At 57.9% G+C, this 17608-nt stretch overlaps 3 protein-coding genes across 3 annotated transcripts; all 3 read right to left on the bottom strand.

Moving 5' to 3' along the window:
- Window positions 1–430: 430 nt before the first annotated feature.
- On the bottom strand, window positions 431–4842 carry KVR01_001787 (uncharacterized protein). The gene is made up of 5 exons (XM_044788108.1): window positions 4502–4842; window positions 4155–4445; window positions 2715–2755; window positions 2492–2655; window positions 431–2423 (listed from the first exon to the last, which is right to left on the bottom strand). Exons 1-5 carry the CDS (start codon window positions 4543–4545, stop codon window positions 1191–1193), a joined length of 1773 nt encoding a protein of 590 aa, XP_044649742.1. The 5' UTR covers window positions 4546–4842; the 3' UTR covers window positions 431–1190.
- Window positions 4843–8410: 3568 nt separating this feature from the next.
- On the bottom strand, window positions 8411–11081 carry KVR01_001260 (uncharacterized protein). The gene is made up of 4 exons (XM_044782865.1): window positions 10020–11081; window positions 9678–9946; window positions 9233–9608; window positions 8411–9131 (listed from the first exon to the last, which is right to left on the bottom strand). The coding sequence occupies exons 1-4, from the start codon at window positions 10662–10664 to the stop codon at window positions 8859–8861; spliced, it is 1563 nt and encodes a 520-aa protein (XP_044649215.1). The 5' UTR covers window positions 10665–11081; the 3' UTR covers window positions 8411–8858.
- A 795-nt stretch (window positions 11082–11876) lies between these two features.
- Window positions 11877–17035, bottom strand: KVR01_001506 (uncharacterized protein). Its single transcript, XM_044783900.1, has 3 exons — window positions 15884–17035; window positions 13705–15775; window positions 11877–13645 (listed from the first exon to the last, which is right to left on the bottom strand). Exons 1-3 carry the CDS (start codon window positions 15939–15941, stop codon window positions 12247–12249), a joined length of 3528 nt encoding a protein of 1175 aa, XP_044649461.1. The 5' UTR covers window positions 15942–17035; the 3' UTR covers window positions 11877–12246.
- Window positions 17036–17608: the final 573 nt, after the last annotated feature.

Consider the following 17608-nt stretch of genomic DNA (forward strand, 5'->3'; position numbering starts at 1 on the left):
CTTATGGTGAGATCATCCAGGACATAAATGAACGGCTTGAAGTAGCAACTCGGCCATCATACATCGGGCCCGGCTGCCCCAGGGCTTTCCATCCTGCTTTATGCGCCTCAACTTAAAGTCAGAGAAACGAGGAGACGGGAGAGGAGAAAAAGGTTGAGACGGAGCTGAACAAGTGCTTCATTGCCAGCATGTGTTCAGTTGCGTCATTAAAGACTATGCTCACTTAACTTGTCCTCATGCCGACAAGACCCCGAGAGTCCTTTGTGAGTCCAACAGCTATTCTTAAACAATAGGGTTCTCGATGAGTCCGGGTCGAAGCAGCGTTTCGATGCCTACAACAGCAATAGCTTCCAGTGTGGACCTGACCTACAACATGGCAGACCACTGACTGAGACCAGCGACCGTAATTCTCTACCTTTGTCCCTGAATACGTGCACAAGGGCGAAGATGATGAACCAGAACGAATGGAAGAGTGCATCTTTCACATGAACCGTGAGACACAAGAGAGGGCAGCTACAGACTAACATTGATCACACATGGCCCAGAGAAGAGTCGTAAGCTTCGCAAGCTTCAATTCACGGAAGCAACCGTCCACCCAACGGATGACTACTCGAGCAACGCAGGCCGACCCCTTTTGCCCCTTTCTAAAGCTTGCCGCCCGCCGCCCGCCGCCCTGCCTGCTCAGATTACCTCCCGTCCTCGTCCCTGCTCGCGAATCGTGTTGCGCGGCCGGGGCATCTCGAGAAACACACAAACATGCACTGCCGCTGCGTACCGAATGATTGTTCTTGATTTCCCTCGTGGTGTAGAAACCCAAGCACCCGATCGATGGCCAAGGCGCAAGATAGCCGGCTGATGATTTGTTTTTTTTTTGGGGTGGGAAGGAGACTTGCTTTGCTAATGTACAGGTTTGGTCGCAATGCTGCCGGCTGGTGGGGCCCGCACCGCCCCATCATGCCGTCCGTCTCTTCCGGGACACGCATGTCGTAGAGGCCATGCCATGCGGGTAGATGGCGGGGGGCGCTGTGGTCGTGCCATCCGGCATACTCCAAGAACAACCAGGCCGAAGAGTAGAAAGAAAAAGTAATAGCTCGTCCAGGTAGAACGCCACCTCCCCTGTAAGCCACCCGAGGACAATGGAAAGAGGACCGACTCCGTAAGGGGGTAAGGATTCACATCCACGGGCGATTCTAACGTCCATAGGGGTGGAAACCCCTCGCCCCACCACCCCTCCCGCCGCCGCGGTAGTTTGCACCCGGGCGTCCGGCGTTCTTGGGTCCCGTAGGTGCGTTGGCAGGAGGCGCCTTCGTAGGGTCCGCCGGCTGTTGGTGGTTCTGGTGGTGGAAGCCTCCGCGGCCCCGGAAGCCACCCCCTCCGCGTCCGCCGCCGCCGTGGCTGCCCATGGAGGCAGGGCTCATGTTGCCGGCTCCTCCCATCTGGTTGGGCACGTTGGGCGGGGGGACGTCGTCATACATGCCCTCCCACGAGGCCGGCGCCCCGCCGGCGCCCATGCCGTAGCCCTGCTGTTGCCCGCCCATGTTGCTGCCGCTGCCCTGCCGGCCGCCGCGCTGGTCGTACTTTTGCTGCTCAAACATCTGCTGCTCGTAGGCGTTGTAAGCCGGCCGGTTCTGACCGCCACCGCCACCGCCAGGGCCGGTGGGGACGTTTGGCTGTTGCTGCATGCCGCCCTGGGGACCGCCGGGCCCGCCTCCCTGGCCTCCCATCTGGTTCATCATCTGCTGCATCATGGCAGGGTTCATCTGGCCGCCCATGTTGCCCATGTTGCCCATGGGGCTGCCACGGCCGGCGCCGGCGCCACCTTGTTGCTGGGCCTGCATCATCATCTGTTGCTGCATCTGCTGCATCTGCATCATCTGCATCATGGCCGCCTGTGGGTTCATGCCGCCCATGCCGCGGTTCTGCATGGCCATCTGTTGCTGCCACATCTGGAACATCTGCTGCATGCGGGCCCACTGCTGTGCCATCGCCGACCCGCTGGGGCCGCCAGCATTGCCGCCGCTGTTTCCACCAGAGACGGCCCCCCCCTGCGACGAATTGTCGTCAAAGTTGTTTCCGCCTCTGCCCCGGTTGCCGAATCGGTTGTTGCCGCGGCCCTTGGCCTCCTCTTCCTCTCGCATGTTGCCGCGGGGCTGCGCCTTCTTCACCTCGATTGGCTTCCCGTGGATCTCCAAATCCGTGGCAAGACAAGCGTCCACGCCAGCCTCGGACTCGAAGGTGACGAAGCCAAAGCCCCGCGGGCGGCCCGTGTCCTTGTCCATCATGAGTGTAGCATCAACAACACGCCCGAACTGGGCGAAGTAGTCCTTAAACTCGGCGTCCGTGGTCTCTTGGCTGACACCGCCGACAAAGATCTTGCTCGTCTTCTCCTGCTCATCTCGAGGTATGGCGCGTTTGGGATCAATCTTTTGTGGTTTGCAACTCGTCAGTACTTGGCACTTCACCCCCGGCAGGAAAACAGGCCAATGCTCACAATCTTTCCGTCCAAATAGTGCTCCTTGACCATAACAACGTTGACTGTTTTGGGATCCTTGAAGGTGAGGAATCCAAAACCTCGCGACCGGCCGCTAGCGCCATCTCTCATCACGGTACACTCAGTGACCTCGCCAAATTGGGAGAAGTAGTCTCTCAGAGATTCTTCAGAGGAATAGAGTCAGCGAAAACTAGCCACTGGTCGAGTGGGGAATACTTCTCACCATCTGTTGTCTCCCAGTTCAAGCCGCCTATGAACATTTTCCTGTGAGAACATGCATGTCAGTACGTTTGATCCCTCAGGCATGAGCTTGTGAGACTATGTAACAGTGCTTGTGTGCGCATGGAAATGTGCAGTGTTGACTGCCCACGCATCCGGCTACCACGGGCGCAAAGCTGATTGTTGCCGTCTCTCCCACGGCAAACAGATCGGCCTCAGTGTCCGGACGGCTGGGCGGTATGTACGGCTTGCTGCATTGGCTCCCGAGACCCTTTGTGAGCTTTCCACACCTTTGGAACACCCCGTCTTCTACTTGGTTGGTGCGGTTCGAGCTGGTGGCCAGGCCCGCGGCGTAGTCGGTGGGGTAGTCATCATCAAAAGTGCTGCCACCGTCGTCCTCAGCCTTGATCGACAAGTGCTCTTCTCTTTTCACCGCTGATTCTAGGTTTCCCGTCGCCATGATTGCTCTCTGGTTGTCGAGTAGATGCAGCGATGCTCAGCTGAGGTTGCTGCTCAGTGGCTGGATGATTCTTGCTTGCTTGCTGGTGGTTGGGTACATCCCAGAGCTCTCACGTCCAAGTGAGAAAAGAGGGGAGCAGCGCAGAATGATTGGAAGCCAGGAGCAGCAAAGATTGTCGAAATCTTGCGATCTTTGTTCGGACTGTCTCTCTGTCTCTCTGTCTCTCTCTCTTGCTATCGTCAAGCTAGGTACTGGCTCGAGCGCTATCCGCTTCCAAATCTCTTTACAAGTCCTGGGAGAAGATGGATGAACGTTCCACGTCTTCCCTGCTCACAGAGTACTCCGTGGGCTATTTGGAGCTCCCAGATATCATGGCAACTGGTGCCTGTGATCTGATCTATCGCATCGGTTGGGCTTTTCGGCTGTTTCTCAGGTAGTGCGGGGCCCTGCCATGACTCCTGTCCTTCGACGCTTCGGCTGCCTGCACGTCTTTACTGCACCATTGAGCCTGTGCTCTGCAGGTTGAAGGGTGCAATACTAGAGATGCCTGCGTATTGCTGGAAGTCCATGCGCCAACCTCGGCCACCGAGGCGTCCAGAGTGCAAACGCCGCGATTGAGACAAGCAACTCTAGGCCACTCTCACGCTGTACGCCCAGCCAACCCAAGCTGAGTCAAGCCACGACGAGTCCCTCGCTTCCCGATCGACGATTGTGTAGCAACCTCCGCAAGCTCGACCAGGGTGGCGAGCATCCGATACGAAATGTTCTTGCTCCTTCTGAGGATTCCATTTCTTATGCCCAGTCTCTTTTGTTGCGGCTCATCTCCAAAACTGCCGCAGCCTGGTCTCGGCTTTGGGGCAGCACGCCAACACCGCCTTCTCCGTGGTGCCCGTGGCGCCAAGATGACACACTTGGCGAGAAAGCCATCACACAAGCGCAGAGGGTATTACGAACTTGGGAAAAGGAAAATGGACTCGGACTTACCCGTCCTCCTTGGCATTGGGGTTCTTGTGCGTGGCCGCCGCTGGCGCTTGATTGTATGACGGGGTATCAGGAGCGTGTGTGTCGCCGTTACCGAGGTTGAAGTCGACATCGTCATCGTCGTCCTCGTATTCATCACCGCCGTTCATGTGCGAATCTTCGGCAGAGGCAGGTTCGGCGCCATGGTGACCGCCGTGATCATCCTCTTGCTTGACTGCGGCAGGGGCAGGTTCAGCGCTGGGAGCGGCCGGCTCTGGGGCGGCAGCGGGGGCGGCAGGGGCCTCGTCGTTGTAGCTAGGCAGACATTTAGTGACAGTTCGTAGAGTAGGATCGGAACAGGCGATGCGTACAGATCATCAAAGAGATCGTCCTCAAAATTCTCGGGTTCCGTCATTGTGAAGGACTGTTGGTGTTACGGATGTGGTGAGAGTCAGATAAGAAAAGGGAAGGATGGGACAAGAGCAACTGTGTGGTTGCGAAGAAGTGGAGATATTAATGGGAAATAAACGGGTGAAGCCTTGAATGTCGTCGCAAAAAGGGAAATGACGCGACACGATGCGGTGGTTTGTGTCGTGGTCTGCACGGTTGGGGGAAGGGGCGAGCAGGAAATTCGCTTTGATTGCGGTTGAGGTTTTGAGTCGAAGGTGACGGGGCGATCTGGAGAAAGCTACCCGTGGGCTTCGGCTTCTACTCACCCACTCCTGGCGGAGTGGGTGACAAAACCCCGCAACGGCCAAAACTTCGCAACAAAAAGACGGGCTTTTTCCCCATACAAAACGGTACTTTTTAGTATTTTCAACTTACCATAACACACTCAGTATTAACTCAATTTTTAAAAAAGAATAAGTTTTAGAATCCTTAAAATTAATAGATTATTCTATATATTTTTTTTTATTACTTAGATTAATTTTTAGAAAGTTAAAATGTACCACTTTGAATAAAAATGACACGTGACCTTGGAATTTGGCGGCCAAAAAAAAGTCTTGGCAGGTCACTCTCTAAGAAGTTTGTATGTAAAAAAACCTTCTTTTTGTTGCAAAGTTTTGGCCGTTGCGGGGTTTTGTCACCCACTCCGCCAGGAGTGGGTGAGTAGAAGCCGAAGCCCACGGGTAGGCTCTAGGTTGAGGGCGGGTTATCGATTAGGAGAACCGACCGACCGCCGGCTGGCCCGTGCGCGATTGGGATGCTAGCGTGGTTTTGTTCCTGCCTGAGAGTGGCCGGAGAATAGATTCAATTGCCTAGGCTCAGGGCGCGGTAGGTGCCTGCCCAGGGACATAGCTCCCCCGGGCTGGCAGGCAGGCAGGCTAAGAGGATGGCGGGGGTCTGTCAGGGGACGGGCTCAGCAGCAACAAGTGGGCAAGTGGGCTCTCAGCAGCCAACGGCGAAACCGAGCTTGTGCAAGCGGGCGTTGGAGCAGTCGCAGCACTGCGGGCGGATGTGTGGGTATGTCGAGGTAGTTCTGGCAGTCTGCTACATTGAAAGGATGCACGATCTAGACCACGAACCAACAGCAACAATGAGTTGAGCTCTGCAGTACGGCGTATTTTTGTTCCTCCTGCTCACTGCCTGTCGTCTGCACCCAACATGTTCTCGTCATCCTCCTCAGGGAGTGGCAAGAAGCCGCCGCCACAGGTATGTCTTTCCCCTCCCTCTCTGCCTGGCCGTCCTCGTGCGACAGGCTTGCGACTCGGCTCCGAGACTGACTGGGTGGTGTGCTGCGTGTAGCAGGAGATGGTCCAAGTCGGTATGTCTTCACACGCCCCGTCTCGCCCTGATTCTTCTGCAATAATTGACACTTTTGCCTTGCTCCACCGTAGACAGATCCGAGTAAGAAGTGGTCTCGAGATGCATTGGCAACCCGGCGCTGATCCGCAAGCAGGTCTGCCTCTCCGTTCTGGCGCAATCCGACGCCGGCAAATGGGCCCAAGAAGACGACTCGTGAATCCAGCCTGGTCGTTGGCGCAGCATACTCACACGCTGATATGCTCAAACTCGACTCACTGTTAGACAACAGCCTCGTCTACCCGACTCTGCCCCAGCTGCTGACTGTCGTCCCTCCTCAGAAACCTATCCAGCTCATCCACGCGGCCTCGGACGCCTCCCACATCCTCACACTCCAACAAGCCAGCCTCACCCCCGCAACAACGAAACGCACAACGCCCGACGTCCCCTCCTTTCAAGTCCTACATGAACTTCCTCTCAACCACAAATGACGACTGGAACGCAGACGATGCCGGCGAAATATACGACTATGACGATGACGATGGGGACGATTTCGGGCTGCCTAGCCTGTCCAACATGAAGAGGAGGACAAAAAGAATGCAAGACGCCCAGACGAGAGCCAATGCCGGCAACCAACCGCCAGACATAGATAGCTACAGTGGTGGCTTCCACTCCAGGCGATTCTCGAACAGCGCCGACATCGCAATCGAGAGACCAACACCGTCCTACCCGGTAGCCAAGAAGAGCGAGGGCAAGATCCTAAGGCCGCAGTACAAGGAGATCCTCAAAGACCCAGCCAATGCGCTCCACCTCATCAATCACCCTCCAATACCCCCAAACGCCTCTCCCAGGGAGATCGACGCCATCAACTCTAGGATATCCAGGATAAACAAGTTCAAGAGGATCCTCCAGGCCTCCAGCGTGGTCCTCCCAGACCTGCGGGCCGCAGCATGGTCAGGCGTGCCGGAGGAGGTCAGGGCCATGACCTGGCAGCTGCTGCTCTCGTACCTGCCGACGAGCAGTGAGCGGAGGGTGGCAACCCTGGAACGGAAGCGCAAGGAATACCTGGACGGGGTGAAGCAGTCGTTCGAAAAGGGCACAGGCAGCACCGGCGCCACCACAGGAAAGGCATCCGGGTCGGGAGGAGGCGGAGGAGGCGGAGGAGGCGGAGGAGGCGGAGGAGGCGGAGGAGGCGGCGGCAGCGGCGGGGCGGGCGGGCGGGGCCTGGACGAGGCCGTGTGGCACCAGATCAGCATCGACGTGCCGCGGACGAACCCGCACATCGAGCTCTACGGCTACGAGGCGACGCAGCGGTCGCTGGAGCGGATCCTGTACGTCTGGGCGGTGCGGCACCCGGCCAGCGGCTACGTGCAGGGCATCAACGACCTCGTCACGCCCTTCTGGCAGACCTTCCTGGGCGTCTACATCACGGACCCGGACATCGAGCGCGGCATGGACCCGGGCCAGCTGCCCCGGGCGGTGCTGGACGCCGTCGAGGCCGACTCCTTCTGGTGCCTGACCAAGCTGCTCGACGGCATCCAGGACCACTACATCGTCGCGCAGCCCGGCATACAGCGCCAGGTGCGCGCGCTGCAGGACCTCACGGCGCGGATCGACGCGGGGCTCGCCCGCCACCTCGAGAGGGAGCACGTCGAGTTCATCCAGTTTAGTTTCCGGTGGATGAACTGCCTGCTGATGAGGGAGGTGAGCGTCAAAAACACCATCAGGATGTGGGACACATATCTGGTAAGTTCTTATATCAATGTCCCAAACCCCCCATAACCCCTCCCCCCCTCCTCCTTCCTCCTCGCTCGTGGCACACCGTTTAGTTACCTTACTGACGGCCTTTCCCCCCCAAACGTCACAGGCCGAAGAGAACGGCTTCTCCGAGTTCCACCTGTACGTCTGCGCCGCGTTCCTGGTCAAGTGGTCCGACAAGCTGGTCAAGATGGACTTCCAGGAGATCATGATGTTCCTGCAGTCGCTCCCGACGCGCGAGTGGACCGAGAAGGACATCGAGCTGCTCCTCAGCGAGGCGTACATCTGGCAGTCCCTGTTCAAGGGCTCCGCCGCCCACCTGAGGGGCGGGCCGTCCACCAGCCGCAACCAGGGCCAGGGCCTGCAGCTGTGAGCTGGGTGCGCGCGCGTGTACACATGTGTGTGTATAGCTAGCTGTCCCTCGGCGTGTAAAGTATATGGAAAGTGGATTGAGGTTCAGAGAGTGACAGCAGCCAGAGACAGAGCGAGAGAGAGGGAGGGGGGCCATGGGAAGCGAGAGCAAGAAAACAAAAAAATTGCGTGGAAGAAAAAGCGGGTTGGCATTACATTGATGGAGTACTTGGTTCCGGCGGCGGTCGCATTAGACCAGGTGAAATACCAATCGTAATTTCAAGAATCAGATAAATTGGCTACCTACTCAAGTACCAATACGGCACAGCAGAGCATAAATACGGGCTAATTTGCTAGCCGCGTCCTACTGCGCTCTCGCAATCAAGGCCGGCGGAGCAGTTGTCATGACACATGCGAACTCAAGCGTCTCGATGAAATCTCACTGCTTTTTTTTTTCCAGAACAAATAAGACAGATTCTAAAGCAATTTGTTCGGTGGTTCCTGGACACCAACCAAGCAGCCCTTCTTCCTTTTTCGGCTTTGCCTCTGTGACGCCGGCTATCTGTAGCAGCCCGCAGTATCGTTTGTGGCCACCTCAGTGGCTGAATCCAGATATCCTGCCCCCCGTGGCGTTGTTTGCTATGGTACAAATATGACAAGATGTCAAGACGACAGTAGGGAATTTCGTGATCTCCAAGCAAGATGCAATGAGGACCTTGGCAGTTGTGGATGAATCTGATGCAAGCCGCCCGAGGCAGGACTTTTTTCCCTTTTTAAACCTCATCCCAGAGATTGAATCCACTTGCGCTCTCCATGCACTTCAGGCATGGAGAACATCAGCTGGCCCCCTTCCTCAGGCTGGAGCGAGTGACCACCTCACGAGGCGGCGGCTGTCTCCTCCTCGGTACGGGCCCTCTTGCTCGGCTCCTCCTCGCCATCCTGCCCCTCGGCCGCGGCGCCCTCGGCCTTGCGCTTGTCCTTCTTGCGCACGAGGCCCGTCAGGTCCGTCGCCGTCTTCTTGGCCTCCTCGATGCGCGCCTCCGTCTCGGTGGAAGACTCGCCCAGCGCCGCGCCCAGGATCCCGCCCACCATGGGGTCGGCGCCGAGGGCGGCCTTCATGTCGATCGGTGGGCCGCGCAGGTCGACCAGCTGTATTGCAGAGAAGGATTCGTCAATCGATAAAGTCCACCGCGTGAAGGATACTTGGAAGGCATCTCGGAGGGGAAGGGGTGGGGGTGGCTGAGACTCACTCTCTGCTCCATGTCGGCAATGATCTCCTTGGTCTCGGTGATCTGCTTTCGAGAGATGTCGTTGTCCTCGGGCGAGTGCAGCGTCGCCAGCTCGACCTCCTTGTTCTGCAGCTTGAGCTTGGTGCTCTCGATGGCCGCCTCGAGCTCCTTGGCCGCCTCGTCCCGCAGCTCCTGGTTGACCTCGCGCGGCGGGGCGCTCACGGCAGCCGCCGAGTCCTCGGCACCGGCATCGTCGTCCGCCTGCGCCGTGACAGACGCGAACTCGAGGGCCAGCGACAGTTTGAAGTGCGCCTCGGCGATGATCTCCGAGTCCTCGCCGTACAGCTGTTGCTTGTACCGGAGAGACTCCCGGGCGTCGGCGATCGCGTTAGGGTACCTGAGACGCAGTTAGCATGAACCGCGTTCCCAATTGTGACGGACCGCCCCTCGGGTCAAGGTTGCGTACCGTTCGTTCTCGAGGGAGATCTCTGCGAGGATGTCGTGTGTGTCTGCTAGGCGCTCGTTGATGTGTCTGAGCCCGGCGTCCTGGCCGTCGTTGTCATCATCTTCACCATTCGCAGCCTTCTCTTTACCTTTGCCCTGTGCGGCCTCTGCAGCTGCGAGTTTCTCGTCCAACCGCTTCTTCAGCAGCACACGGGCAAGGTCAAGGATCTCAAAGGCTGTGGCGAGGTCGTCATCCTCCTCGTCCTCGTCGCCCTCTCCTTCTGCACCGGCCTGTTGGGGTCACAAGTCAGCGCGTGGGCACAAGGCGAGGTCGGTAACAAGAGCTGAGAGAGTTGTTACTGACCTCTTCCTCTTCGTCCGAGTCGGCAAAGTTCTCGTCGCCCGTGAATTGGAACAGGGGCTTCTTGGCCTCGACCTCCTTCTTCTCCGCCTGGCCGGCACTCGTCTCGTCGGCGATGATCTTGACCGCCTCCTGGGCGACCCTATCCGCCTCCGGAGTCTCGACCTTCTCTTCCGCGGCCGCGGTCGATGTTGGTTCGGCCTCCGGCTCGGCCTTGGGCGCGCCGTTGGCTTTCTTGGCCACCTTCTTCTGCTGCTGTTTGGGCTTCCCGCTGTCGGTCGCGGGGGCCTTGCCACCAAGAACATCGCTCTTGCCCTGTCCGACCTTGAACAGGCTGCGCCCGTACAGGAACAGAATCTCGGCGTTCTCGGGCGACATCTCGCCGTTCATCTCGGCCTGCATCTCGGCGGCCTGGGCGTAGACCTCGGCAGCCTCGTCGAACTTCTTCTGGGCGTACAGGCCCGAGGCACGGGCGGTGAGGTCGGCGAGCGACACCTTGAGGCTCAGCGTGCGCTGCTCGGCGGTGAGGGGGATCGAGACGGCGGACATGGGCGTGGCGGTGCCTGTCGCGGTGCCTGGCAACAGGGTTGGTGTGGCGGTGCCCTGGTCGGCGACGGACCGAGGCGTGGTGGCAGCTTCGTCGGCCATGATGTGTGATGTGGTATGATGCGGCGCAGGTTGTCTGTCGTTCGTTGTGCGCGTGTGCGACGTGTAAAGTGGCAGACAGAGCTGGCAGGCCGATGCGCCAGCCGTGTCAGCAGGCTGCTAGTAAGGTGGTTGGAGTTGGCGCAAGAATTGACACGGGTTCAATCTCGCAAAGCCAATTGGGATATTGGGATGGATAAGTAAGGGAAAGGTCCAGGTTGGGAGGGGAGAAGGCGGCAAATCTGAGTTTGCGCTGAGCTGGTGAAAACGGTCAACGGTAATGCGATGGCGGGTTGGGGAGGTGGTCTAATGCGTCGGGGGACCCTTGAAGCTTGTGAGTTGTGACGCGAAGGGCAGCTCTGCCAGGCCTGGCCGCACGCGTCCTAATTGGCGGGTGGGCCCGCGGCAGCTACACACCAGGCAAGGGAGCAGCTGTGGGAAGCTCAGGTGGAGCCACGGGTGGGTCCAGGGCACGTCAGTCCCGGACATGGGCACCTCGAGCAGCAGACTCGACTAGCCTTCAGCGATGCACCCCGTCTGCTGTTCGCAGGGGTCATGCGAGCGGCACACTCTCCCTAGGGTTTATACTACTACTTTGACACCGCGACACTTTCGAAAATAACATGCTAGGTCTCTACGTGAACACCTTCTGTAGGAGGTTCCTCCACAGAATGTCATTGTATAGTAGGCTATCCCAGAAAAGTTTGACCCATAGGGGGTTCTCCACATGAGTATATCGTGCAAGAGGCTATGCTATGGGCCTAAGGCCTCTGGGATGTTGTCCGCTAGAAGGAAGTTCTATGAGAGGATTTCCCATAGAAAGATGTCCCACACGAGGTTACATCGTGAGGTAAAAGGCCATCCTATCGGGATGTGTCTCATGGTAGAGTTTCCCATGACAGTATAAGAGTTCGTCCCACAGGAGGGAGTTCCATAGAAGGTCGCCCTCGAGGAGGTTGGGTAGAGATACAGCGGTCACGTAGCAGAGTAGCAGAGTAGCAGACACCCGAGCAGAGCGCGTCTCCATATTGAAAGCCCCTTGATCCAATTCTCACCAACTCGCCTAGATTTCGATATACACAAAAAGAGTACAGTCAGCTGGTGGTTGGACGGGGTCTCGCCGACCCGGTTTCCAACCCACCCTTCTTCCCCCGTCCTGCAATGGCCCGCCCGCCCGCCCTGCCCTGCTGCGCTCCGAAACGAATGCGACCCAGGGATTCTTCCCTCCCAATTAACAGTATCCTCCCTCCCAAACCACCGGATCCCTCCCTCTCCACGCCGGGTATTTGTACAGCGTACCTGCCATGTTTTCTTGGTGTGATCCCAGTACATTATTGAACAAAAGAGAAAAAAAAGAAAAACACGCTCAAATGTGATGTGAACGAAGCCTGCTGTGAGGCCCGTGAGGCTCCGGTTCAAAACGCCAATGTTGATGCACGTCAAAGTCGCAAAACACGAGCAACAGCTTTCGTCTTGCTTGTGGGGGTCCGCCCTGCCTTTAAATCAAGGCTCAATGAAAGCACAAACAGCACCTCCTCCTCTTCTTCAACTCTGGCCGCAGCGGCGCATCTTGGCATCCGCTCCTCTAGTCCGTGATGGCTTCCTCATCCACCACCGCGACTTCCGGCACTGCCTTAGGGTGGGCGACTGTGACATTTGCCTTGGCCTTCGTCTGGCTCTCCACAAATATCTCCCAGTACTCAGGGTCACCCTCCCGGCAGGCATCCACGATCGTCTGCCGGTGCTCCTGGAACACCCTGACAGCGCCCTTCTCTTCTCGTAGCTTACTGATCTCCTCGTCGTCGAGCTCATCAATCAACTCGTTGAAGATGCGCACCTGGTGTGGATCCTTCTCTAGTTCCTCGAAGCCTGCCGACGATAGCAACTGGTACTGCTCGGCTGTCATCCATCCAGAACGGAACTTGTGTCCTGATCGGAGCGCGCGGCCCTCCTCACGGTCTTGAGCCAGCGATGACAGCGAAATATTGGAGCTGCTTCGGGCCAGGCTGCGCTGCGCATACAGGTCCTCCTCCGCATCGGATCCTGCCGCATTGTGCTCGGGCTCCGCTTCTGCAGAGGAAAGCGAGTTGCGGGTGGTTGTCTTCTCGAGCTGGTAGTCCGGCGGTGGGATTGATATTCCACTGTCCGCCGCCTCTTTCGTCTCCGGAAACTCGTCTTCGAAGCGCTTGATGATGCCATCCAGGGTCTTTTGCAGGAACAACAGGCGCTGGTAAGTACCGCGCTCCTCGGTTGATTGTTCCGCCAATGTCTTTGCCTTGGACAGGGCAGGCTCGAGGCGGTGCCGGATCTTCCTTGCGCTGATGAGCAAGTGCTTTGACACGTCCTTGGCCTTCCCGCCAGGCAAATGCGCCGTTGGCTGCGCAACGCCTGTCTCGAAGTCTCGCACAAACTCCCCGGAGTTCCTCCTCGAAGCGACTCCGCGGTTGTTCAGGCAGCAAGCCAACGCCTTGGCGACACCTGTACCTCCGACGATGTAGTCATCATCAGGTGCGACTTCATCGTCGTCTGAGTCGGGAGCCATGACATCGTGCCCAACTAGATGTTGGATCACGTCTGGGTATTCTGGGTCCTTGGCATCATGTGCCAGTGCCTCTTCGAGGGCCGATCCGCCATCCTTGAGTGGTAGCCGTTCCATATTCCGCAGGCAATAGGCAACGATCTGCTTGGCAAGAGCCTTCACAATCTCGCCAGAGCTCTCGGTGGGAACGTCAATGTCCACACACACGAGGCTGGGAGAAATTCTCGTTGCAGCCAAGAGGGACGCATACAATGCGGATGCTTCTTCCTGTGTCTCCTCGGTGCTCGCGTCGGCCAGCTTGGTGAGTTCCGTGTTCTCCAGGAAGCTTATATGAGCTATGTTCTTCATCTCTGGAATGACTTCGGCCAGGGCGATCACATGCTCGGAGTTTAGTGCACAGTCGCTTAGGTGTATCCTCTTCAAGGATTCCATCTTAGGCAGGTATCTATTTCGGAAGGGTCAGTTAGCTGCAGCGATGTGTTATGGCGGATGTGATGAGCATACCTTCGCAGGACCCCAACTGCACTAGGGTCCGAGTCAAACAATGCCTGGTTGTGGGACAAATCGAGGAATCGAAAGTTCGAAAGCTTGTACAAATGCGGGAGCAACTTGCACAGCGAGGCAGGCTTGAGATTACATTCAGCCAAGCTCAAAGCCCACAGCGTGTTGGTCTCGTCGATGGCACCGCCGATGTTCTCGCATTGGTCACGCAGGTCGTTGCCGCCCAGGTCAAGCGCCTCACACTTCCCACTGCCGAGATACCTTTTGATGTGTTCGAGGCCTTCCGAGTCGAGATCTAGATGCGCAAGGCCGAGCCTTCGGATACCGCACTTCATTATACCGTCCAGGATCTGCCCAAGTTGGGTATGGTTCAGACCGATGTTGCTCAGGTTCATCATCTCAAGCGTCGAGCCTGCCAGTCTTTCGCCTATGCATTTGGAGAACAACGTGCCGATGTCCAACGGAGCCTTCTTGTCTTCGTGGAGATGGAAATGGGGGAGATGGCCGTTTGATGCTGTCGACGGCGGTGGCTTTGGGAACTGGATCTCTGCCAAGTCCAGGCTGACGACGGACTTGCACATGTAGATGAACAAACACAGGTATTTCCAGCCCTCAGGTCCGATTTTGTTGTTCTTGAGAACCAGACGCTCAACCACGCCTCCTTGTTCAGCGAGGCCGTCGGCTGAGGTGATCGCTCGTCTCCTTTGGGCACCGCTGGCTTTCCTGGAAGCGAGAAGGCCGGCCAACACGACCCTGAGCCCCTCGTCGTTTAAGCCGCAGTTCTCCAATATGACCTCCTTGACTGGGACCACAGCCAAGTAGTCTCCCAAAGTGACGAGGTCTGCAAGCTGCATCCAGTATCCACTCAGGTCCAGCTTCTCGACGACCCCGGCGGACGTGGAGTTTGTGGGGGCCATGAGCTGCTCGGTGATCTTCTTGAGGATGGGCGTCTCCCTGAGCTGGCAACATCTCCTATAGATGCGCACGGGATTCGTCGTGGGGACGGCCTGCACCCTGGGGGTGGTCGGGGCCGAAGGTTCGGAGGTGTCGGTATCAAGGTGAAGCTCCAGAGGGACCTGGCCGTTGGCCTCTGCGAGTTTCCGCTTCTTATCCTTCCTTGCTTTCCTCTCCTCTTCGCTCTTCTTCTTTTTCTCCTTCTTTTTCGTACTCGCCGCGCTGTCAGCCGCAGTCGTGGTCTGCGTGTCGGTCTTAGCGGACGCATCGGTATTACCCGTGCCTTCTTTCTCGGGTTCCTTAGGTAGCTGCTCCCCCGAGACCTCGACGGTGCCATCCTTCTCCTTCTGGTTCTCTACGGCCTTGGGGTTCTTCAGCGCCTCGCCCTCACCCTTCTCGGCGAGCTTCCGTTTCTCGGGCTTACCGAGGGCGCACACCTTGGGCGAGGACGAAGCGTCGGAATCGGAATACTTGGGCATCGGCGCGATCTCCACGTCGACACAGAAGGCGACCCTCCGCAGCTTGGACTGGTGAAGCTCCTCCACGGGACATCGTTCTCGGTGCTGGTCGACATTCAACACCCTCCTCTCGACCAGCCCGTGGTTGTTAACACCCTTCATAGGAGGTCCTAGCTGCCCGGAGTTAGACGACAGTCTGCGCAACACATGCATCAAGCCAGTCTGGCCCGTCCTCGGCGGCGCCGGCGTGTACGGCCCTTCCCCCTGGTGCTTAGCCGCATGCTGGAGAACGGCGTTCTTGGCGGGCGTGATCTTGGGGACGGAGATCTCTGCATCCTTGGTCGGGACGTTGTTGGCCTGTGGCGGGCTCTGAGGCGCGCTACCTGAGAACTTCTGCGATATGTTGGAGAACCAAGAGGGCCTCCTCGTCGGGGATGCGCTGCTTGCCACGCCATTCTTCTCGTTGATGGAACCTCCTCTTTCCCTGGTGAAACCTGGGCGAGGAGGGATCTGCTTGGGCAGAGTGCCGTTTGTTTTGGGCGCTGGATCTGGGTGGCCATTGGTCTCGTGCGCTTCCCTCACCGGACTCGAAGCGGGCGAATCCCGGGGAGACTGGTCCGGTGGAGCAGGGAAAGTTGATCGACGGATAGGCTGGGCTCGGTCTGCGATTTTGGATGCGGTGTTAGCCTTGCCAGCATGAGTGCCTGCCGGACAGACGGCGCCGTAGTTGTGCTGCGCATGGCTGCTTAATGTGAGGACTGAAGGCCTACCTTTCGGGGTTCCGTGGTGGGCCATCCACGAGACGTCGACGCCGTGTATCTGCTCCATGGTGTTGGCGCGCAGATGTGATTGCCACGGTAGGATGTGAACAGCCGGGCAAGGCTAGAAAAACGGTAGAGACGAGCAGGGCGATTGGGCCTCTGGCCGAGGATTGGTAATTATAATGACGGGTCCAGGCTCGGGCGTGCGCGCAAGGGCAGGCGGGAGGTCAGACAGTCAGACAGGCAGACTAGAGCGCAATAGCTTTAACCACGCTTTGGAGGGTCTGATCACAGGCGGGGTTTGGCGGCCATGGTGTTCGAGAGGGTGGGAGATGATATCCTCTGCAGGGTAGAAAATGTTGGAGAGACACGGCCGGTTTCAAGAGGTTGAAAGAACAGTGGGTTGGTTGTGTTGGAGCAGAACTGGGAGCAAGGAAGGGGCACGATATGTTTTGGTGGAGGGCAGAAGAGCGCCCGGTTGCGGGTTTATTATTGATAGATACTTTGTACCGCCGTACTGCGGCAGTAAGTGGCACTGCGTAATAAGGTGAGGTGAGCAGCGGGAGGAGTGGAGAGGCGAGGCGGGCAGGCGGGCGAGGCGACGCAGGACAGGGCAGGGCAGGACAGGGCAGGGCATAGGTACAGTGCAAGAGTTGCTGGGCTCGAGTTACTCGGTGCCAGGTGCTTGCTTGGTGGGTGGGGCCTGGGCCTGGGCTGGGATGGCTCCCCGGGCGAAAAGGAGTCGGGTGGTTCTGGCAGGACCCCTACCAGGCCTACCAGGGCGAGATACAGCTTGGCCCTGACCTGTCCAGTCTTGGCCCTAGCTGCAGATGGTGTTTTAGACGCACGAGTGCACAGTTGATTCTGATTCGTAATACGGAGTATTGTGCTGATGGGTTCGGTCAGCGAGAGCGGCGCACCATGTCCGGCACCAGGCTCAGAAGGGAAAATAAAATAATTTAGGCGGAGCCGTGTGCTACACCTGCAGTCAGTCAGTCAGTCAGTCAGTCAGTCTCTGGTGTCTCGATGGATTGATTGACTTCGAGCAGGCGATAGCTGCCGAGTTAATTGCAGAGGATGCGGGCTGGCGGGCTGTTCGGCTGTCAAAAGTAGGCGAGGATGGGTGTGCCTGTGTGCACGCCTCCTGTTCCTCCCTCCCTGTCCAAGGTCTATCTATGCATGATGAATGGTTGAACGGGCGAACTAGACGGACAGAGTGACAGCTGGGATGGGGTTCACCACGCCAGCACGCCAGCACGCCAGCACACCCGGTTCTCAGCCCTTGCCCGGATCGAGCACAACATGGGCGTGCACAAGCCATCTCTGGCTTCGAGACAGTCCTGACGTGAGCGACTGCGGCGGTCGCTCGCACGACGTCACACAGTCGGATGGCTTGTGGATAGGCCTGCTGATGAAGGGACTGCGGCGGTTCCAGCCAGCACGCAACTGCCCTCTACCGCACATGTCCCCAGTTTTTGGACCCTCCCTTGGAAGACATTTGGCTCCTTAGCGTCCTCACTAGCGCCGCCAACCCTTCCCCAAGATCGAGGCAGTTCGAGATGGCCTCTGCCTGTGTCTGTCTGTGGTTGGTAATTGTGTAAATCAGGTGATGATGTCTGTTGCCATCTACCTACACGGACGAGACAGACTCCATGTTTGTCTATACACCATCAGATGGACTATCGAGGGTCCCTCACGCCACCCGCCAGCCAGCCAGCCAGCAGCACCATGATG

This window comes from Diaporthe batatas, assembly GCF_019321695.1.
Source record: "Diaporthe batatas strain CRI 302-4 chromosome Unknown Contig00002, whole genome shotgun sequence".
Classification (NCBI taxonomy): Eukaryota; Fungi; Ascomycota; class Sordariomycetes; order Diaporthales; family Diaporthaceae; genus Diaporthe; species Diaporthe batatas.

Coding starts and splice junctions, on each gene's coding strand:
- KVR01_001787 (XM_044788108.1), bottom strand. CDS start 4,545: ATGACGGAACCCGAGAATTTTGAGGACGATCTCTTTGATGATCT. Junction 2,756..4,154: donor CCCAATGCCAAGGAGGACGG/GTAAGTCCGAGT, acceptor ATGTTCTCACAG/GAAAATGTTCATAGGCGGCT. Junction 2,656..2,714: donor GAACTGGGAGACAACAGATG/GTGAGAAGTATT, acceptor ATTCCTCTGAAG/AATCTCTGAGAGACTACTTC.
- KVR01_001260 (XM_044782865.1), bottom strand. CDS start 10,664: ATGGCCGACGAAGCTGCCACCACGCCTCGGTCCGTCGCCGACCAGGGC. Junction 9,947..10,019: donor ACTCGGACGAAGAGGAAGAG/GTCAGTAACAAC, acceptor TGACCCCAACAG/GCCGGTGCAGAAGGAGAGGG. Junction 9,609..9,677: donor ATCTCCCTCGAGAACGAACG/GTACGCAACCTT, acceptor ACTGCGTCTCAG/GTACCCTAACGCGATCGCCG.
- KVR01_001506 (XM_044783900.1), bottom strand. CDS start 15,941: ATGGAGCAGATACACGGCGTCGACGTCTCGTGGATGGCCCACCACGGA. Junction 15,776..15,883: donor CCACCACGGAACCCCGAAAG/GTAGGCCTTCAG, acceptor CCAAAATCGCAG/ACCGAGCCCAGCCTATCCGT. Junction 13,646..13,704: donor GCAGTTGGGGTCCTGCGAAG/GTATGCTCATCA, acceptor CTTCCGAAATAG/ATACCTGCCTAAGATGGAAT.